The sequence below is a fragment of the Lepisosteus platostomus genome, chromosome 14 (genome assembly GCF_059453375.1).
Source record: "Lepisosteus platostomus isolate fLepPlt1 chromosome 14, fLepPlt1.hap1, whole genome shotgun sequence".
Taxonomy (NCBI): domain Eukaryota; kingdom Metazoa; phylum Chordata; class Actinopteri; order Semionotiformes; family Lepisosteidae; genus Lepisosteus; species Lepisosteus platostomus.
The window spans coordinates 25011380-25035290 of NC_142624.1; the positions used below are offsets into that span (position 1 = coordinate 25011380).

The 23911-nt window shown below is 35.8% G+C and overlaps 1 protein-coding gene across 2 annotated transcripts in view; it reads right to left on the reverse strand.

The window, feature by feature from the left end:
• Positions 1-23911, reverse strand: part of agps (alkylglycerone phosphate synthase) — a 55332-nt gene that overhangs the window by 4302 nt on the left and 27119 nt on the right. For both annotated transcript variants that reach the window (XM_088605198.1, XM_088605197.1), the window contains exons 11-19: positions 18083-18210; positions 15964-16015; positions 11848-11924; positions 11595-11707; positions 9431-9500; positions 8476-8537; positions 5895-5984; positions 3423-3522; positions 2915-2972 (exon numbers count right to left, since the gene is read on the reverse strand). In XM_088605198.1, coding sequence (XP_088461324.1) covers positions 2915-2972; positions 3423-3522; positions 5895-5984; positions 8476-8537; positions 9431-9500; positions 11595-11707; positions 11848-11924; positions 15964-16015; positions 18083-18210 — 750 coding nt within the window. The remainder of the gene's footprint in view (positions 1-2914; positions 2973-3422; positions 3523-5894; positions 5985-8475; positions 8538-9430; positions 9501-11594; positions 11708-11847; positions 11925-15963; positions 16016-18082; positions 18211-23911) is intronic.

Genomic DNA, 23911 nt, shown 5'->3' on the forward strand with positions numbered 1-23911 from the left:
CCCTTAATCTAACCCTTATGAGCGTGCCACAGAGGTCACTCAGAACGGTACATAATGCATTAGAGGGAGAGACCCCAAAGCTCCTACACTAATTGCTGGAGTGGAGGGAAAAAAAAGGAAAAAGCAGAACAGATATAAATATGAGGGTATCTCCAGAGATAAAGGGTTCACCCAGGACAGCACAGTGTTATTGTAGACTCTGTAAACATGGCCTGTGATTACAAATGTAATCAGCTAGAGAAGATGGCAAAACAGCATCCCCTGACAAGATGGGACAGACGAGAGACCACACAGGCCACAGCAGTGCCAGCTTGTGCGCTTCAACCTCTGAGCATCCGGTTCCAGATGGGATCTCACCCAGAGTACAGAGCAGTCACCCAGTCAACAGCCCCTGAATATTTAACAAAGTATCTTGCAAGCTTCCCAATCACCAGCCACCCCCCCTTCCCCTTCAATGGGGAAAAAAACAGAAGGCAGTTGGAGTGCATCATTAGCTCTGTCACAGTGATAATTTACACATCTATCTTGTCAAATTTCCTCAGTTTTGGGTGCTATTGTAATAAATCTAATAGGGTTTTGATCAGGCAGATGAAAAATGCCAAGAAACATACACACCATGTTTGGAATTTAAAAAAGAAAAGAGTGGCATTTTTTTAATAAAGCACAAAGCTACCATGTAAATGCTCAGTTATAATGCGTGATCTATTGGGGTAAAAGAATCACAATCATCAAATTCAGATAGACAGTTTAGCTCAAAGATAAGAAAAATTCAGTATTCTGAAGATTTGTAACAGCATGCAAAACTATACCTTTTCATACTGTATACACATGCTGAACCTCCACAATTTGTTAAGAGTTTAAGGCAATTTTATTTTTTTCAAATAAGGAAAGGAAAACACAGATTTCCCACTAACACACTGCACAGATGTGCGGTGATACAGCACAAAGTAAGATATCAAAGCTAGTTAAAAGAAAACCCCCTTAACTGGTCTAATATGGCAGGACAAATAGCAAAAGTTAAAAGGACAGAGTTAAAGTCAATTGGCGAGCGTGATTGATTTAGTCTTGAGGTGATTAATGTTCTACAACCTTTCTACTTCAACCTTTACTGACCTAATAAAACATTACATTTCCTTAAAGAGAGAGTTTAGAGCCTCCCCCATTTCAGAAAACACAGCAAACCTTCATTCAGTAAGTTACTCCTTACCGTGATGCAAACATGCAAACAATTAGCTCGCCGTTTCAATACGTATAAAACCAGCTGGATGGAATTACAAATATAGTTTGCATTGAGATTTCTGTTTCCTTGCACAATTAAACATTTTATTAAAAATGCTTTCATGCATATGCATGTTCACAACCAGAACATTTTTTTCATGCTCATTTAATTGATGCTCAAGAACAGGAAATTCATTTTAAATTTCAGAAATAATATTTTCTAAATATTACATTTGGCACTACTACAACCACATCTAATTAGATGACTCAATTTTGAACATTTTATTAAAGAACATTTTGTGCATTATGAGCATCATGAATGTAAGACATGGTACAAAAACATCGGACTTGCACACTCTAGAAAGAAAGATCTACAGTATGTGTTATGCTAGTACTTCTATTTAGGTTTGTTACCAAATAAATTGACTGATGTACAGTATCATGCAAGCAAAAGAGATTGATAAAAAACATTACAGATAGTTAAATGTTTGCAGAAGTGATAGAATCTGAATTTTTAAATGTGCTGTTCTGTCTACGGCTTTTTAGGTATAAATTCTCTTCATTTTGATTGTTACATTGGGCAACAAGAAGAACACTCCATGTTTGGGTTAGTTGTTGTAAACACTGGGTTAAAAATAATTTATATTTCCTTCAGTGCCCTCCCACCTTGCAGTCCCAGACTACATCTGTTTTCTTTGATACACAAAACCGAGTTAAACTAGCCCCATTTGTCACAGTGTGATTGTGGGCAGACAAACCAGTCTGTCTGTATCCAGATAGCAAACCCAACTGTTATTAATCACAATTACAAGCAAGGCTCTAGAAGAGAAATTGCATCAATATTCCCTTTTCTCACAATGACAGTTAAGTGCTCAACTGAGAATGTCAGGGCCAGGATTTTGGGTCAGTAAATAAGACTGATAACAATAGGATCATTTACAGTAGCAAGCAGTTTTTTTTTTTATTACCGATCTTTTAATTTTGAAGCTTCCCCGCTTTGATAAATATTGGGATTTAATATCCTAACTGATTCATTACAGGGTCTTTCTGACATACGTGATTAATAGCACAGAGTGATATATGAAAACAGTAAAGCGGATGGCAATATAGATAAGGCAGCCATTTCGTCTAAACCTGATAGGGTAGTTTTGGTTTTTTTTTTCACATTTCATTTTGTCTATGTCTAAATGAACAAAGAGCAGTCTCATGGACATTTGTCTATTTTCTGTGAACTTAAACATATGTCCTGCACTGTGTAGGTGGAAGGTGTTTTAAGAAATGCTTCAGTTAAACAAGACAAATTAAGGACAAAGGCACATTCTAGCCGAGCTTTTTCTGTAAGATCTGTAAGAGATTCATTTTCCTACATTTTTGGAAATAGCTCTTAAATCATTGTGAAAAACAGACATGGCATAACATTGTGACCACAACAAACAAAATAGGTATCACTATTATTTTGTCTGTTTTGGCAGTTTTGAAATAGCAAACTTGTTTAACTTTATCTCTGCAAGACCTCCCTGCACAACTTTCATTTCTTATGCAACTGGATGGCTACCCTTATTAATCAATTCAAAGGGTTGTGTGCAATCTACTATGTGTTGCCCTACACAACATATTCTAATTCAAAAGGAAAAAGCCACCACACAGATGTCCACCATGCAAGATCCAAACCCACAGATACAGTAGGTCACAGTACCTCCATGATGATGTGAGAGGCTTCCCCCATTGGCAAGTATCTCATCCCGTGCAGCATGCTGAAGAAAAGAGGGAAATCAATCAATCAATATAATCAATGTGCTTACGCTGACTCGCACCAAGGACGAAGATCTTTCATTTAGACAGAATTTCTTTGTGTATGCCAATACAAAACAATACCTTCAATTTCAAAGTGTTACAAAAAGGATTCTGGCATTAATTTGAAAGCACAAACTATAAAATTCTGCTTTCATATATCCTTTATCTTTACCTCATCCAGTCCCATTCTTTTCTTTCGAAGTCTGGGTACCTCGCTTATTACTTCACTAAGAGTAAGTATTGGACAAATTGAAGGCATCACATTTTTCTTTATATACAGTATTTTATCTTCAACAACAAAACTACAAACAAGCATATGTATCTGACTTCCTTCTGAAGTCACTATCTGTTGTGTAAATAGCAAGTGTAACACAAAAATAATGTAAAAATGCAAGAAATGGTATCATTACTTCAATTTGGTCATAAACAACGATGGGATCACTGATTCCTCTGTAGTTGAAGGCAAAATAGAAGTAGATGCAAGCACCAGCGTCATAGGTCTGCGTTACCCTGCATCAGAAATGGTCATTTTAGTGCTTGAACACACATATAAACAATAAGAGGATATTCTGAGACGATACAACATAACTAAAACAATGAAGCCTGCATTAACACTTGTCAAAAACCTTGTAAGAACCTGCAGCAAACAGCAGAACCTACAGTAAATAATAGGCATTTACAATTATTCTTAATGAATACTGAAGGTGTTTACCAGACTGCAAGAGAGAGATTTATAGAAAACAACAGACTAATGGTCAAAAGAACCTAGAATACTTGTATGGCAGTACAAACAGGCTACTACTAGAATGATTTTTAAATTGGCTTATTCCAGTTGTTTATTGATTATACTCTTCTTATATTGGACTAACCATTGTAGAATTAGAAGAAACACATGCAGTTTCTAAAGCAATACAGTGCAGGCTAAACAGAAGCATGCTATGGATAACTACCTTCATCTGATATAAAGGTACAAATTGAAAGATTTTGTGTTTGCTGTTATAGAGAGACTTAAATAGAAAATACTTTTTTCAAAATGAGCCCAGATTTAAGCATTTAACACAAAAAAAAATGTTTTCATTGTTCCAAGCTCTTTCACTAAGATAATAACCAGGCGTTTTCTAAAGCCAAATTTATATAAAGTACAATGCCACATTGCCAATAATTTTCTTATTTCTATATTTTGCACAACAATGTAGGCTGTCTTAAAATGGCAAATTATTTACTGGAATCTTTTTTACTGCAAAGATATGTTTCAGATATGTTTCAAAACTGAAATTAATCAAACCTGCAAACATCATTTTACCTTCCCTCAAATACACCTGCCACTGATGAAATTCCATTCTTGAAATTCCAAAGGCTTTGTATTTATTAAAGGGACATCGCTTTTACTAATCCAAATAATTTTTTATTTAATAAAAGCATTTAGAAATGAAATAAGGGGCACGTTTTTCATTAACCACCTCTGACCCCAATCCTCGTAATGTTTTTACAAATACAGCTGAACCGCAATGGATCTGTCACATTTAATCTTGTCACATTATCGTTCCATTAAACAGCCATCAGCAATGGACTTTTATTTGATTAACAGAGCTACAGTACCTCTTACATTATGTAAGGCAACTGACTTAAACCACTTTGCTTTTCTTCTTAACCACTGATATAATTATAAACATCCCACGGAAGAAAAAAACTCAATTCATTTAAGAGTTTCATTTTAAATAGAGCCTTAACTTAGAAGAATGTTTGCTGTATTCATTTTGCTTGTTAAATTTTGTATAGTGGATATGAACTTTTTGAGCTCACAATTACATTTTTCCATTCTGATAATTCAATGATAAACCGGGAGAAACCACTATAGAAGAAGCGCTGCACCAGTTTTCTAAGTATTACTAAGCACACTTACTGACAACATAAGAATATTAATACATTTGGTTTTATGTCACAGGACTTTTATCACTTAAGACTGAAGACCTACTCATACAACATGAACCAAATTGTAACCTTGGTTCCAAATACTAACATATCCATTATTTTATAGGAAAAATGATCAACAAAACAAAAGTGCACTATCACACAAAAGTAAAGAAGTGCTTTACAAAACGGCAAGCAGTCATGTTGGTTTCGTTCAACTCAAAGCGAAGAGTGCAGTCATCTGGGTTGTTTTGTTATAAATGTCCCTGTTCAAAAACATTACTCCTGCAATGCTCTCTCTCCTGGGCAGCAGGCCCTCCGTTCTCTCCCCACGTCACTCAATGCTGTGTCTTTTATAGAGGTTAAATGCTCAAATCAATCTTGTCACAGACGAAAGCCTACTGGGTGCAAGGGAAATGAATGCCAGAAGAATAATCAAGTGCCAATGTAATCTCTCCGCAAGAGAAAAGGGACTGCACTGTTACTTGTCAATGTCTTTGGCTGGGTCAAAGAGGAAGGTCATAAGTGCTTGCAATTTAACCAGTAGAACCTACTGCACAGATTCCCATTAAAGGACGCTGAAGCTTAATAACAGACAATCACAAACATCAGTAAAGCTACTTGGGCTTGCCTGCATTGAAAATGCGTGCCAAATTGGGTATTTTTCTTACAGTATATCCCTATCATAAAATCAGCTTGTCAATCCTTTGATTGGAAGGTTTGGAACTAATCCTGGACCACTTTTTATTCTTAGGAAATCTAGGAAAGAAGGAGCTGGCTTATCAAGGAAGGTCCTACCACAGAACTGAAAAATTCACTTCAGGGTTGGTCGTAGGCCGTTTGACATACATGTGCATTATTACGTTTACTGCCTTCATAATGGGTACATTTGTAAGCTCTACATTATTGGGAATAGTTTATAGTCAAGGGACCTAGAAATTAAAGAAACATAAATTCCTCAAATGCCATACCTGCATGTGGACAAAGGGGGAAACTGGACTCCCCTCTCCTTGCATTCTCTTACAATTCGCTCTTTGACATTATTACAGAGATCCAGGACCCTAGAAGTGGACAGCAAAAAACAACAATTTTCAAAATCTGCCTTTTCATTTCATGAGGACTAAAAAGAATTCAAAACCTGATTTTCTCATTATTTTATATTCCTGAATAGGAAGGTCTAGATAAGAGGTCACTGTTTTTCACTGTAGGAGTCCATAAGAGAAGAGAATAAAACCATTTTTTTCTCACTGTAAGGCAATCACACTACCCCGGAGTAGAAAATAAGAATTTTCAAAAACAGCACATCATTACTGTTGTAACAGTCTTGCTGTGATGGGATTCCTCTCACTACTAATGACTGCCACTCCCCACAAAAAGCACTGGGCCATGACACACTAGCAGTATAATGGCCTCTCTTGCATATGTTCATCCATAAAGGCTTTTGAGTGCATCATCCATGGAGAGACAACATCAGAACAGCTGCATACATTACTTTTCCTTCTCCTCATCAAACAGATTTTAGAAGCCGTGGTAAAAAGCAGTGTGACTAGTCATAATATGACAGGGTCTGTTCACTTTAAGTAAAAGCGCCCTAACCAAGCGTCACCCAATGGCACTTTAAGCCTAAAAGGAATGAATTAATGCAAAATTGGGTACTGGGGTGTTTCATATGACAAAAAATATATATAATGGAGTGATTTTTTTTAAGCTGAGGCCCAGAGCAAAAAGATTTTTTTTTTAACGGGGAACACTTCATAAACTACATTCTAATCCCTACATAGATTCAACCCTTTCTGTTATACAAAAAACAGTCGACGACAGAAACTGAAGACATGGAAAACGTCAGCTAATGGTCTTTTACAGCAGAAATATGAATACAATATTTCTGCTTTTCACGAGTTGTATGCACTCACAGCAGACCAATACCATAGTGTTACTTATGGCTGACACCTACAGAGTCTTTTAAGCCCTTTCATTTAAAAAAAGAAAGGAAAATTTAATGGCTAAAAATATAAGACTCGCATTTTAATTGAGCAAAGACAAATTGCACAAAATCAGATGACATGCTGATCAGAAGACCTTCACCAAAGCATTGAGGTCACAAAATGGTTTCAGCTATTTATAAGTCCAATAAATGTGTTCATAATTAGCTAATTTCTGTTCAAGTGTATAACAATAACATGAAAACCCTTCCTTTCAGTCAATAATCAAATTGAATGATTCTTATTCATACTGAACTTCACAAAATAGAAAATTTCATTTTTAAGATTCGTTAAACATTTCTGTTTATATTAAATTAATTTGTGAATTTTTTTTATCTCAAGAAACAAAAACTAGACTAGATTTAGGTCGTTTAGGCAGACTTTTAATTAGTTAGCTTTTTCTCCTTTTCTATATTTTTTATCTCCATTTATTTCTTTTCAATGTTATTTGGATTTTTTACTCTGTGAAGTGTCCTAAACACTACTGGTGTACAAGACTACTGAAACAAACCTTTTTTGTAAACTGAAAATAAGCCTTTACTAAAATGAAATTCTTGCCACAACAAAACTGTGACTGTTTATGGAGGAATGAGTTTACTAATGAGTAAAGGTTCGATGGCCAATTTTTTAAATTTGAGCTGTTTTGAAAAGTAGCAGACAGAATACATATACAAATCCAAAGAAAATAGACAATACAGCTACCTATAATACACTTACCTGTTCAATTAAACATCATTCTTGTATGTGTGGTTGCATCAACACAACACAATACTAGCGATACACTTAATATACAGTACATGATATCTGCAATGACCCAAATCAAACAAATATTGTAGTACTAGTAGAAGGAATTTTAGCCCAGCATTTGTACTATTTTATACATACTGTATATACTGATGACATATATAACAAGAAATCAAGGCAAGGCTAACATTTGCATGCCTTTGTATATGACAATGAAGTTAAATAAAGTTTATCAAACTATAACCTAATCAAAGGAGAGTTGCTGAGAGAAACACTAAACATTTTACACCGGTAGTTAGTAAACTGAGGTGCTCCTTTTTAGCTCAGGAGACCTCTGGAAAAAGAAAAAGCTGCAGGCAAAGCACACATGCTGGTCCCATCAGTAGTTTTCTCCATATTTGGTCAATATGTGGAGACAATATAACAAAATTGTCTAAAGAATGCTCCAGCTCAAAGACTGCACCCATGTTTCTCCAATGTAAGCATCTGTCCTTCATTGCAAAACAAATATATAAATTTTTTTTGCCAAACTGGGTGTTCTTCAATACAGGGCATGATTAAAACATCCACAACATGATTTTTGACATTTCTGACATTTTTCCCCCCATGTCTAATGTAGCCAAGATATTCACAGTTTACATTAAGCTATAAAACTGTGAGAAATGTAGAGTGTAACAAGGAAAGGCCATAGTGCACATTGTTGGCTTGTCTCCCAATGCCAATTTACATACTGTAGAAATGTGAGAAAAAATAAAACCTACCCAATTTGGTGGTACAGATTTTTTTCACATATTGAAAAACTTGAAAAGAAAGGGAAACTATTTACCTGTCCCAGGGTACAGATGTCTCAAATGATTCACCAATCACATAATAGTCCATTCCCAAATCCTACACAAAAATAATGTTAATTGTGTATGAGCCTGGGAAAGCAACCACGAGTATCATACCACAATATTGCAAAAAACGTGATTAAACATTTGTACATTAAAAGTAAAAACAAATTGTTACATAATGCTTGAAAGATAACATGATGAATTACCTACAACAAATCATGGCTCCCTCAATGTTTGTTATGAGAAACAAAGTTCAGTACTGTATGTAACCAAATATCTTACATATTTAATGACTTGAGAGGTATTCAAAGACAGAAATTTACTAAACCCATGTTATCCACTTTATAGCACACTCAATAAATTCCTGGTAAGACTTTAGTCAATCACAGGCAACACCAACATGCTATATTTTTACCTTCGCTTTCAGTTACGCTAACACAAACTATTGTAACTGTCAGTTAAAAGGTTGACCTTCGCATGTTCAATATTTCAGTGATAAAGTTTATTAGTTTAATGCTTAACTGAAATAGTTTTCCGAAAACAGGAGCTTCAGTTTATTATTAGTAAAAGTGTCTATACGGCTAACAACTGATTCTTTGTGTCCTGACAAGTAAAATATTTAGTAGCCAGTCACTGTGAGCAGAAGCAGTTTTCCCAAGCTGAAATGTGATTTGAGACCCGGTGGAAACTGCACAGATTTATAAGTTTGAGATAAGCTGTCAACAGCCTCCCAATCATGGATTAAGGCTATTCTTTCAAACCAGATTCTTTTAGGCCTCTGCACTCCTTGAGAGAAAACGTCTCTGTGGCTGTGCTATTCTGCCACTGATGCACAGTGTTTCTTTCAGCTCTGAAGAAATGTGGAGCTTTGAAGACTCAAGAGCCTTTTTCTCAAGAGTCTGACAGGCTTTAAAGCAGTGATGAAATTTAGAAGGCAGGGCGACTTACCCGAAGGTAAGCAATGACAAATGTCAGCATGTAACCCCTTTGCCCATTGTCCTCTCCAGCTGCCAGGCCTCTGAAATTGGATAACACAGTTAATATTTAACACTCTTTTCATTCTCTCTGCCCTCTGATAACACAGCTGTCTTCGTGTTAAACCTTGACAGTCAATAACAAAAAAGATCAATGGAAAACCCTTCAATAAATTCATAGATGCCAGTGGCCTATAAATCACTGGTTTGTGTTCAATAGCAGCAGTGAATAATCAAATTTAGATTTAGTAACAAAAAAACAAGCTACAAAGGACTCTTTGCAAATTCACTTTCATCCCTTAAGAGCTGGAACGGACTATGACAATTATGAAACACCCATGTGTTTCTGTCAAATACCAAAATTACAAAGGTTATACTTTAATTAATATTTACAATTTGGTGACTCACCCCCACACCAGCATAAAACAATGTAATAGTTATCATCTATTATCTTATATTAAGTGTGGGGAAAAAAGCAGTGTATTTAATGAGCTCCAATAAGTCAGCATTATTTAGAAATGTGGACTTGAATACATGGCAGTTAAAAGAAGCAAATGTAGCAGCAATCTTAAATTCAGAAATAAAAAATCAGGTCTAACCACAATAACCACCAAAAAAGGGCAAATAAAACCAATGGCCACAAGCAGAAAAGCTGTTTGGTGTTTATACAAATTAGGACTTTTCTATGCTTTTACTAGTGTTCTCAACCATTTTAAAAAAATCTTAGTTAAGTTAAGGTTTGAAGCCCAGCTATGAAATAAAATGGTTACTATTCAGTATAACTTGGGGTTCAAAACACATAACAGTTGAATACGCCTAAGGGTTCCTTCAAACATTAAGTGCACTGTTTGAGACTGGCCATGTTCTGGCTATGGTCTCCTTTGATAAGTTCCAGCTGCACCATGTCACCAAACCAAATATATGACTGCATGTAAATCTATCCAATTTCACATTCTCGGATGGTGATAAAAATCAAGGGAAGTACAAGAGTGCAAAGGAGAAAGTGTAATAGATAAACATCACCATAATTAAAGGTCTTTCCAAATCTCACAATGCCCAGGGACACTCTTGTCAGATTTCAGCCTCACAAAAAAAGGGTTCAGGTTCTCCATACATTTCACAGCAATGTCAAATCTCACGATCAATTAAGGAAGACTGAAATAGTGTGCCTTTTCCTCATGGAGCGTAACATTATTCTGTCCTGTGATATTTACTTTGATTTGCATGACTGCAAATTTTAAAGAATTATTTGGGGGCAAGCACACTACATTGAACAAACAGCGCGAAATATGTTTGGAGAAGAGAAAACTAGTCGTTTGAAACCAAAATAAAACTAGAAAAGGATGGGAACCATATTGTACCAATGAATGTGAATGAATTTGAAAACAAAATTATGACTATTTTTTAACAGAAAATAATTGCCATTAGTAGTTCCTTTTTAGAAGGGTGGAAGGGGTGGGGGGGAGGCTTTCGTTATCTCTGACAGATAAATAATTTCCACCAGGGTTTCTATCGATCTGCCTCGTAATCAATCAGAACGGGCAGAAAAAAACACCCCTCCATTACTCAACACGTTCACAAAGTGAGACATTTTCTGTTTCTCTCTAACAGTACAAAACCACTGATGACAAGGGGAGGACTACAAGTAATTTGTCAAACTTTTGTTTATACCCAGTTTCCTTCTCAGTACACACAGCTGGAAGGCTGAGAGACATTGTTCAGCAAAAAGTGCTCTGATTCAACCCATTTCTTCAAGCCAATCTAAAGCCAATTAAACCATCACCCCAGTTGACTCACACCGAGTTTTGGGGGGAAAAAGTTAATAGTCTGAAGAATTTCCTAAATTTAAAAAAGCGATTATGGAAAAACCAAAGTTTGGGGACACTTTAAAAATATAAGATTTTTATTTGACTGGCAGGTCTATTGTGTACTTAATTATCAGAAATAATAAAAAAACTGTTAAAAAGTGGTAGAAAATAATGGACACTGCATGTGGGTGTATTTAATGACAAGTATTTGAATAAAAAAATACCACTTGATGATCACATTCCTTTTGCTGCCCTTAAGCAAACACTTCAGTAAATTAATCACATATGATCTTATGAATGATGAAGGAGAGAAAGACAAATGACACTCACCCAAACTTTGCTGCAATGTCATAGACCTGTTTCTCATGCTGAAGAACCATTTCCCGATCACCTTCAAACAACAGAGTAGCCACACACAACTGGTTTGGGTCAAATCCTTTGAACTGGGAAAGAGGATATAAATAAAGCAAATAAGGTTTGGTCTGGTTTTTTTAGATTGTTTGTTCTTCAAGAATGCTTTGTACTTGGAATTTCAAAGTGACAGCGGCCATATGTGGTATTTGCATGGAAAGAAGAGACTGACCTTTGTAATATAGAATTTTTTCAGACCATCCAAGAAAGAAGTAAAAATCGAAGATACTTGGGGTTTCAGAGCATGTCCTACATTAAAAAGGAAGAGGAGAAGAAAAGTAAATTATCTCAATAAGGAATAGAAAATAACATGAACTTTGTTTTCCATTCTAGGAACAAAACACTTATTAGGCTACAGATTTCTATCAAATGAAACATTTTTTAAATGGTTGAATAACTTCTGCTCTCTCATTTCCCAGGACAGCAATGGGAAAAGACTTATTTGGTTTTGAAGAACAAGAATCAACATTTTCTGCTGGACAATATTACAACTTAGAAGCTACACACACAGTAACACTAAATCTTTAGAATACTGAAAAATGTTTAAGTGCCATGGCAGTATCTTCATTAGTATTTTCATCATTCTTATTGAGACAATTTCTGTGCAGAACCTCAAACAAACAACAGGAGCCAGATGTAACTTATCAATCAAAATGAAAAAGTCATCACCAGCACTGTGGAGATTAAGGACATTTTAATCAGGCCGAATTTGTTTTGTAGTTTCTACAGCATCAAGCCAAGTTATAAAATTATGTGCAAGTACAGATAATTCTGTTTTGAACAAAAGCCGAATTCAAAGCTTGTTTAAAGAATGATAATCCTTTCTTCATACACACATAAAACAAAACGATCAGTTTTAAAGTTCTGCTAAAGATGTAAATCTGGATTAATATGAGTATACAGCCATTAACATGTAAAATATGAACTATTGGCAAAACTTGGTAAGGTGTGTATATAGTTGTTAGCCACTTTAAAAACTAACAAGGATGGAATTAATCAAAAAAACATTTTTAAAATTGAACGTATCACTAACCTGCTTGCTCTCATTTCAGCCATTTAATATTGAACCACATTCAAATCACTTATTGGCAATGGCTTCTTTTTAAGGCCAAACATAGGGTGGAAAGCGAAAGGCCATTCAAAATTTCATACATCACCATACAAATATTCAAACTGTTAACTGTCCCCCGGTCAGAGGTATAACCACAAACGTATTACATACACAATCCTAAAGCTTTTTGTATAGAGACATTTTAGCAAAAGAACAAAAAATAAAGAGCATTACAAGGTAGAAATAAAATCACTAATAAGCTCTATGTGTACTGAATTAAGGGCTAGGATTTTAAAGGAAAAGAAGTGATTCGTTTTCAAGCTTTACAATAAGGAGCATCTCTTGCAACTGGTTTGTAGTCTTGTTATCGATAAATAACATTTTACCCTAAATTTACATCTTGAGTTCATCAATATATCAATAGTTGCATTCAGCTTAGAGATTCAGATGCCTCACATCATACTTGTCTCACAAAAAGTTAGAGCAGCCACATACCCGATAAACCAGTTAAGAGGGAAAGGATAATTAAGGAGTCAAGACAAAGCATTAACTGGGAGTTATAATATGGCTCCATATTTTAGTTGTTAGCAAAAACCCTGGAGACATTACATCTTTCCTGCTTAATGCTAAGAAGTGCAAACACTGTAGAAATCTTGAAATATATTGAAAGTAATGAGGTCCCATGGGAACTTCACGCTTTCTAAGGTTGACTGCTTTAGGCAAAAGGCCAATATTTTCACTGAAAACATAAAAGAATGATACAAAACTGTAATAAAACAGAAAACTAATTGCTATAAAGGTTACTTTAATCATCCTTATATCTTAAATATATGTGCTAAAATGTAAGATCATAAAAATGATAATAAAATATCATTTAAGTAAGAGGACAGAATATCAATGCAACTATTGCAAAACCTTGTTTGATTAATAATAAAATGCATGTCAAGCACAACCCCATGAATACCAAAATACAGGAGGTCAACTGATGTACTGTAATGCAGGTGACTGGATATCTTCCAAACAACGGTGCCAGGTGTGTGTACGCATTTCAAAGTCAGACAGATTTGAAACCCTCTCAGTTTCTTAAGTTATCCAGCGACAAGCTGTTTACAGAAGACCTGACAACAAAACCATGACAAGGTTTTAGTACGTGTTATTTTATTTCTTTAATATTACATCAATACTGTATTGAGAGTCACAATTCTCACCCAAAACAAAGATTTGATTTCCCCAGTTTAGCCATAAAAAAAGGAATGCTACAAAAACACCTGAAAAACACCTGCCACAGTTAGGTTAAAGATAAATTTTACTCCTTCCATTCTTTATCCCATGATAATGACATAAAAGCCATGGTTGACAACAGATTTTTCCTACTTTTTACATTTACTGTGCACAACTGATTAAACAACACTAGAAGACGGGCTTGTACCAAACAGAAAAACACTGAAGTGCTGTGTTTGACAAGCAGAAACAAAGGTCACAGCCTCTGTAAGATGGGAAGGAGAGAGGCAGGGGTAGTACAATAACTCACTGGCGATGACGGATTAGCCTTGAGGAAAAAAATGATTTCGTAATGAAGTCTGAATCTTAGCAAGAGCAGTTCAACATTAAATACAACCGTTCATAAACACAAACCTTTTATGATTATTTTTTTACCACGTTAATGGTATTCTATCAGTTTTCAAATTAAACAGTACTGTGTTTCCCAAAGAAAAAAAAGACTACTGAATAAATTCACAATCAAATAATCCAATATAGACCCTTCTGACTCATATGAAGGGCTGTAATGTGCCAGCAGAGGATAAAAAGGAAAAAACCTGTCACTAGCATGGTGACAAAGGTTTCTTAGGAGGATATTAAATACTGTCCCTGCCACATAGCAATTTTCAGTCCTAATGAGGAATTCCACAGTGGAAGTCTGGTGGGTCCACCATGCAATGATTAAGTGCCAGAAAATCTCATTCTGCTATTTGTTTCCTAACTTTCACATTCATTGCAAGCAGCAGAGTAATAAGACTAACTCCACATTTTCACCTCAAGGTACACACATTCACATATTGTATATAGCCATCTTGTGTTCTAACCTCACTGTATGCACTTTTTATAAACACAGGTGTACAGAACAAGAATTTACAGAAAGGTATTTTTTAAATTGTGAAAGAATGCAAACAGGGATATCTGTTCCCCCTGATTCTGTAGATTGAGAACCCAAGTTCAGAAATAGAAAAATCTTGTCACAATGTGTAATGTGCTAAAGCACAAGGTACCACTCTGTAACTTGCTTGCAGACTTGCCTACACGCTGCCATCTCATTGCCTTAAAATGATCAGGCCCACATCAATGTCATACTGTATTCTTTCACATTTTGCACTGTAACATTAGTCTGCAACTCCAAGAAAAGTACAACTTCTAAGTCTGAAATTAAGCCATAAAAACCAGTCAGGAAGCTAGAAATCCAATCCACAGGAATAAAAAAAAAATATTCATTTGGTGATGAAATCGGTTTCATTTTTTATCATTCTTTCAGACTTTTGTATTGCTGCTGGTCTCCACCGAGATTGCTTACATCTTTATTGTGGTCACCTCTCAATGGGGCAGCCTTGCTTTAATGAAAAGCCAGAAAAGTACATTGAACATGCTGTCACATGCTTCTCAGTGCAACTGAATGCTTAGGTATGGATAGTACCAATGTTGCACTTTAAAGCATGGCTAAGGGACTAACAATTGCATGCAACATCTACTGAAGCTCCTTTCCCTGTATCATTGCATCTTGTGTGCTGCAGATTTCCAGCTGAAAGTCTATGAATGTTGCGTATGGCAAACATCTTGGATTTCTTCTGTTACAGATGGCCTATGCCCACTCTGTCATCCTATCTTCCTTCTTTCTTTCCATCTGTCTCCTTTCTATCTTTCACTCGTACTGATTTATTCCCCATTGTTTTCTCATATTTCAAATTCTTTGCAGTGCCAAACTCCTAAAGCCCAGGAGTTCTAATTTGAACCACCTGGGGGGGCATACGTTGACTATAACTTTCATAATATTAAAGAAAACAATCACAGAACAATGAGGCAATGCTTTCATTTTTATTCTAGAATGACGACAAACTGAAAACTGGCTTTAAGTTTTCAAATTACGGTTGGACACAAAAGTTGAGAAATGTGAGTTCTTTTTGGTTGTGGTATTGTTTAAATATAAGTTTTAATTATAAAACAATATAAAGGCAAAACAAAACTCACCAAACTGAAACTGTGAGTTGTCCATTAGTCGAATGGATGCAGGTGCACATCTCTGTGGAATTCAAATACAGGATATCATTACATCATTAATTCAAATACAGTACACCATTTAAAAAGTCCTTTTCAATTCTGAAGTTTCCTAGATGTATTTTTTTTTAATTCACATAAAATAAAGATATGAATTTCATAAGGAAATGCCAGATTATGTTAGAAAAAAGGTGATCTCAACTTAAATGTAATTTTGCCAAGCAGTTAATATGTTGCACTGATAATTCTGTTTTTTGGGGGCTGGGAAAACATGCAGATTACCAACACAACACCATCACTACTTCATTAGTGGCAGATAAGACTCTGGGTAGCATTTTCAGCGATAATTTTGAATGATCTAGCTATTAATTGTGTGCCATATTAACACAATGATAGAATGCTTGCTTGCATGCATTACGTACATTAAAGATTAGATATTTTTCACTTAAAACTGTTTTGCTAGTGATTTATTAGAGGTGGATCAATGCGATTCTAAATGCCTACCAAAGAATAATACCTTTGAGCTTGTATTGGATACTGAAGACCCTTAAGTTCAGGAAATAAATTATGCTTGGGGCAAATAAGAAAAAAACTAAAACCCTCCCAAGAGTGCTCCTCATGTGTTTGGGACTATTCCACAGAGGATCATCCCAATAAAGCCTAGCAACATGATCAATAACTTAATTGTACGCTGGCAAGAACAAGTGAGGCTACAACTTAATTCATTTTTCTTGGAGTAATGACTCAATTCCACAGAGGCTTGACTGTCCAAGACCACACAAATTTCAACAACCTAATTGTCAATAATGGTTTCATCAGTGATAGTGCTGCACCCGTTAGCACAGCAGTTTTAAGTGAGAACTGTTTGAACTTTCGAACAGCTCTGAAAATTTCTACCAATTACAGCACGGTAAGCGAGCTGCCAATTCTATTACACTGTGAAAACTGCCAGTTAGAAATGCATTGATCTGTGGTAGTACTTTCCGCATCTACAATCTCTGCTGCTCTATTTGCTCACATACTGTAACATTAGCACAAAAAGCATGAACACTAAAGACTTTTGCTTTGGCGGCATTGTGGTAACATTAAATCCAACTGGCTACTTGGTTAATTGTAGGAAAAAACCCTTCTCCCACACTTTATTTTATAAAATAAAGAGACAAATATAACAGTTATACACAGGACTCAGATCTTGTTCAGTTTTTCGATCCAGTAGCACCATAGTGTGCCGCAGTTCACAATTCTGACTAAGCAACATTTCTTCTTCTCCTTTACCCATCACATTTGTAGGTGCTAAGCACATAAGGAAAATACCATGAAGCTGTCAGGGAAAAGCAACCACTGTACCTTGATAGGACAAATATGTGAAACAATATATTTTACACAGAGATCTGCTACTGATTCTGCTCACTAAACACTTTTTAGTATCCGTTAGAGGTAAATTTAGAGAGCTTACTTCTATAATGGTGTGGACATAAATAGTAAAAGGTTAAGGAAGAAAGTTTTCTATTTGGGTCACATTATTAGGAATGCCCCCACCAAGTGTCTCTCACACTAGCTGGCAGTGCGTGGGTTGGTTTGACTGGCACAAGACAGCTTTCCATCACCTTTCCTTTCCAAATCAAGGCCTCAGTCTCCATCCTACCGAGACCTCTTCAGACCGGTCCAACGGTCCCATTTTCCCTCATTACAACCTCAACTGAAGGTGATCCCACAGAAACAAGGGGATTCCATTGGACAGAAAATATTACAAAGCTCTGTGGAATACATATGATATCCTCTGTGGGTGTAAATGTCACTAACAAAATCTGAAGAACAGCTATCAATGGTGCTATGTATTCAGATTAATGTAAAGGCTATAAAGTTAAAGCAATCCAGAGGCCTGATCTGGTTCTCTTTAGTCATGATTTAAAACTCAACTCTTCCTCTACAAACTGCCTGGCTGAGATCAGATTCTCAATAAGATATTATATTTCTTTCAGAGTCCTGGCTGCAGGCTGTTTTCAAGCTTACAGTATACAGTACCAGGGGCTAAGGGCTAACTACATCAATCTAACCAAACAACAGCACAGTCAACTAGGAAGGATCTTACCTGTTTTGCGACCTCTCTCAAGCAAGCCACTCCCTGTTCAAAATTGGGAAAGACAACCGATCCATATTTCTGATACTCTGGGACTGGCCTTATCTTCATCGTGACTTCAGTGACAACACCAAGGGTTCCTGTGAGGGAAAAGAGAACAGTGATGAATGTAAAGGTGTATGAAGGAGTTATCTGTTGTTAACGTGATCAATTGTAATTAATATATTATTTATTGTATTATTGATTAGATAATCTGTGTGATTATACGTAAGAGTCAGATAAATAATAAACTAAGTGAAAGAATAAATAAGCCATGTGAAAGACAGACTACAAAATGTATAATAAGCACTCATTCGCAGTGACTAGGTTTAACTTATACTAGGGGTTACTCAGATTCTTAATGCACAGTAGATGTAGTTCTGTAGATATCAAATTAATCTCAATGTAAGCACCACATTGTAAATACAGTGGTAATCTAAGGAATCATAACCACTAGATTTACCAAGAGATTCTGTGTTTTCAGTTTTCGCATCGTCAGGCACTTGGGTTGAGGCAGAAGTGCATTTTGGCAGCTGTAACTACAACTGAACATTCTGTTCCCTCCTTTATGGAAGAGACTAGAAAAGATGTTCTAAACATACATAGTTAGCCTCGTCAAGCCTGAAATATCAAGACCCTCACGGGCCATTCGGACAACGATTACCCAGACAATCTGCGGCAAAGAACTGCAGACATGTAACATTTTTGTTCCAGATTAGTAGGGAACCTTTATAATATAATATAATATAATATAATAAATCATTATATGATTTTTACTTAAGCCCCTATTATGGATTCACACAACAAAACCCAAAGAAGATTTCTATACCCAGATCAACCAAGTGAGATTTTCTGTGGAATCCCGAAGGAGGACAAACTTATTCCACTTGGAGAATTCAATGCCAGTCGCAACTACCAGCAAGAATGGAGTTAGAAAGGTCAATTCTGGCAGCATTCTTTGCCTGACCAATGACCACGTGCTCATCAGCACCAACACCAACACTCCACATTACCAGAAAAACAGACACAAAACATGGTGCCACTGTCCATGCCCACAATCGCAAAAAGGTCCAGATCAACCCATTTTCTAACCATTTTTTCCATAAAGGGTCAAGGGGGAGCCAGAGCCTATCCTGACAAGCAGCAGGCACAAGGCAAGATACACCCTGGATGGGACACCTGTCCATCTCAGGGCACACACAGACACAAACATGCACACACTCACACCGGGGCCAGAAGTCAAGATGTTCACATGTCCATGGAAAATCTGCATCAAAATACTGAAGGGATCCTACCAAAAAAGAACACATTTGTGGAAAACAATACATTAAGGACAAAAAGTGAGTACAGTAATCTCCCGAAGAATGCCTGCTCAGCTTCCCAGAGAAGTCCAATTCCCAAACCCCAAATTTATCACCATTGGGTTATTAGAGGACAATCGCTCTCGACTGCAAGGGACAGCCAATAAACGCATGTTCTTCATGAATTTTTAATGCAACACTGACCAGCAGAGAACTCCAGTCCAATCATTGTAAAAATGCTAAGCACAAAACTAACCAAGAAAATAAATTGACATTTAAGAAAATTTAAGGCTAATGTCAAGTCTCTCAAGAAAGCTGGCATTTTAAAAAAAGTACAAATGTTATTGGAAAGTCAATACCAAATACAACATGTTTAAAATGACAAACTGCATCCAACTCAAACTCTTTGTAATCACCAACTGCTTGCAGGTAGTTTTTATGAATCAGAAAAAGATACCTATATATAATATATAATTATATAGAAAGTTTATATTGATGCATGAAAAAATACACCTCTTCCAGCTATTTGCTCATTTAATGCTTAGCTTCAAAAAAGGCAATCAACCATCTAGCCTGCATTGTGTCAGGAGTTCAAAGCCTTGCCCATTTGTTTGCCATATTTCAAATTCATGCACAGATAAACATGCTAATGTAGAGCATGTTTATAACCCCCACATTCAGCAAACTGCAAAATCCGAAATGTGGATATAAAACTAGTTATGCTCCTGCATATAAAAATCCACTTTGATAATACTGTCATCTTAATTAGTCTGCATAAAATAACCACTAACTGAGACTAACTGGTATCATAAAAAGGAATGTAGTAAATCCATAATTTGCATTCTGAATGGGTAACTGCGAGTTCTTTTTTATAAAGACTTTTAAAGCTTTGACAGGTATACAATCCACTACGAATGCAGATATCTTCCTAATTATCTTAGTTATGGGCACTTATTTTATTAACATTATAGTTTTGAGGAACACAAAAGACTAATGTATATATGTAATATCTTACATACTATATATATGTAATATCTTACATATGATATATATGTAATACTGTATCTATCTCAATGTATCTGACTTTAACGATACTGGAAACCAAGTTTAGCTGAAGATCTATTCATCAAATGCACATCAAAGTCATGAGTAAAGGGGTTATAAAAGTGTGAAATGCAAAGATTGTCTATAACCTAGAAAACACACAGGCAAAAATGGCAGACTAATGCAGAATTTTTTTCCTTTAAAAGACAGACATCCTTCCAAAAACGCCTTGTTTTTGGAAGGACGCCTTGTTAGGCTTACTTGAAGCCTAACTGCTTATACTGTATTGTGCAATGCATATACAATGTACAGGATCACTGAGTTTAAAAAAATAACAGGTGGAAGGATGACACATTAGAAAACATGAGCGCACAGCAAAGAAAATATTCAATTATCATCACTAACAAACAGTTAAACTCATAACTACAAACATTTGGATTGCAGTTAAAATAATTACCCTTTATGTAGGAAACAACAACAAAGCCAACCCCATTAGCACAGTGGGTACGGGTGCTGTGTGCTAATGAGCCACTAATATGACACTACATGCTGCTCTCTAGTGGCCTAATGGTGAACGTAATTTCTCTTCATCCTTCAGCAAGTACGAATCTCAGGTACTCTCGTCTCAGCGTTCAGTGTTCTGAAAATAATACTTGGTATCAAGCCTCAGCTTAGGTGCCTGGTTGCTTCATCTTCACAGATGTCTGAACTTCAGATTTTATTACTCAAATAATTAGGCACAAACTTCCACTTCTTCCATAGATTTGGACTCACAATTTAGAAATTTAGAAAAAAACATGAGAAAAAGTCTCCCATTCACTGCAGTTTACCCTGAAAGCTTTAGGGAAGACACATTTTCTGCTTCCACTCTGTTAGGTACCCAGAGGAGTGTGAAAATCCCTTTCTTCTGAAAGATTCAATAAGTATGCTACAGTAAACTGCCACATTGCTTTGTAACAATTTCCACTCAAAGTCATTTCAGGCAGCTAAGAGTCACATTATCACTAACTCAAATTATTACCACAGAACATTCTAGGTTTCATCTGTCTCCACATTAAGTAAACATAACTTACATCACTGCAGTAGAAATACCACCATCATATTAGATTCATTTTAATCACAGGAACATAGAACTGCATTTAAGGTTTTTATAGATTTATACCATAATTGTACTTGGTTTCCGGATGCTTCCGGATGGTTCAAATATAATTTCCTATAAGGCACTGGTAAAACATGCAGGGTACATTTGAAATGAGGTATTTTCAAGTTTTCTAGTACTTTAATGGACAGAAAAATTGAAATAGAAAACACAATATACTAGGGATTGAGCAGTCAGCAGAAGCCCTACCAAGAATCCCATTCCATGCCTCCAGGGGGTCTGTTACTGAGGTTTGCAGTCATCAGGTTTTAATACAAAAATGAATTGGTTTCTGAGAATACAACAGTATTACTCACCCTGTTTTGGATAGATGAGCATTTCAGATAGCTTGTCATCATCTCAGAATTTTAACCTTTTCCATCCTGAAGGCAAAAGTGTCTTTCCATGCTGTCTAAACTTTTAATACCGATTTATAAAATTGGAAAAAAGACACTGCAAAACAATATGACAACGTTTCAATCAAAGAAAAACTAAAGTGCTTTTCATAACAACGGATGTAGACAATGCAAACAAGACAGGCCCCGAAACATTACATTAATCTTTTTTTTTTCTGGTCAACTCAACATCTTTCCCTAAAAAGCATATAGGGCACAACTGCTTTCACTTGAAACGCATGCTTTTAGAAGTGAGCACTGAAATCCCTGGCAAAGAGAAGTGTTATTCTTAAATGCCAGCTGCTAACCAAGGGGATTTTTTTCATCAGAAAGGGTCACAGAAGGGACCCATATCAGGATACAATTCTCAAAGGGACTTTGTAACTGACAAAGAACTGAAAGAATGAGAACCACATGGACTATCTGAAAATATGTGGGTTAACAGAGGGGAAAAAACACCTAATGATTTTTTTTTATTGCCCTCAAACTCTGCTGGTATTTTCCTGGCATCCAGAAGGCTAACCAATCTTTTCTTAAGGTTAACGTGCAGTCTTTGATAGGCACGAGATGAAAGTCAAACTTTCTCTCCCAGAGTATTTTGTTTAATGCCAATGCAAGACAAACACTAATCCATAACCCAGTGCATCACATTGCACTATAAAGCCAAGATGGAATCCAAAGACCTCGAAGCACAAAATGTAAGGAAATCATTACGATCCTCAAACTGTAAATCAAACAAAAACCTAAAATTAATTTTACCTTAGTTTTTAATAGGTTCTAAAAAAGTATTCATTCACAGATTGCTGATATCAATGCAAGATTGAGAGCATGTATTAATATATCTTAAGTAATTCATCCTGAGTGATGTTCTAAGGTAACCTGTTAAAAACATACTGTATAGTACAAGAAAACAAAAATGATCGCGTACGATTTCCAACTAGACACAGAAATTGCATTTGAGAATGGTAAGGAAAACAAATTAAAATGACAGTATTGTAATCCCTCTTAATATAGGCTTAATTTGTTCCTTGAGAATGGCTTGTACGGTGAAAACCGAAGTAAGGGAAACAAAATTTCTATGTTATAATCTCCAGTTTCTCCCAAAACTCAAAAATGTCCCTCAAACACCCAAGGTTCACCTTAATAAAGCACAGGATAGTACCTAAGTTATGAAAGAAAAAACATTCCTGGTTAGTTATTTGAATACCATGCTTAAAGTCATTAGCCGATGCATAAACAATAGATACAGTAGCAAAGCAATAACAATCCTCCTCATTTATGGTACAGTACATTGGCGACATTTTTACAGCCATTAGCAAATGCATAAACATATATTAATGATAATACACATAAGGGTTTATTATAAAAAAAGTAAAAATGTAATTAAAAAAATGTAAATTCCTCATCCAAGAAGATGAGAGAATTTCGGCAACGCTTGACAAGAGCCCAGCTTGAAAAAGTTAAAATCCGCTTGTTAAATTAAAAGACGGGTAAGAATCATTACATCTTGTATAAATTAAAACTCATATAGCGAGGGATTACTGTACATCCTCCAAAAAGATCACCTGGTGGCACTCTACAGTGTAGCCCCTTTCGAATACTTTTTTAAGTATCAAAACCTAGACAGAAAGTTTTCCATTACAAATTATGTTGCATCGGAGACAAAATCTGTTTGACAGAGACACTCCAAACCTCTGGAATAAAACTAAGAAAATTTCATACTTCTAACTCATTTCCAAATTATTCACTTGCATTATGAAGGCATATGAACAGTAACTTCATTATTGAATATGGGGCAATAACCAGTGTTACAAATACTCATAAGATTGCCTACTAAAGTGCAATTTGCCATTACAAGGTCTAAAAATGAGTATAAATGTCCTAGGTACACTGCCTTGCACTCAGCAGGCTAATAGCTGTATTT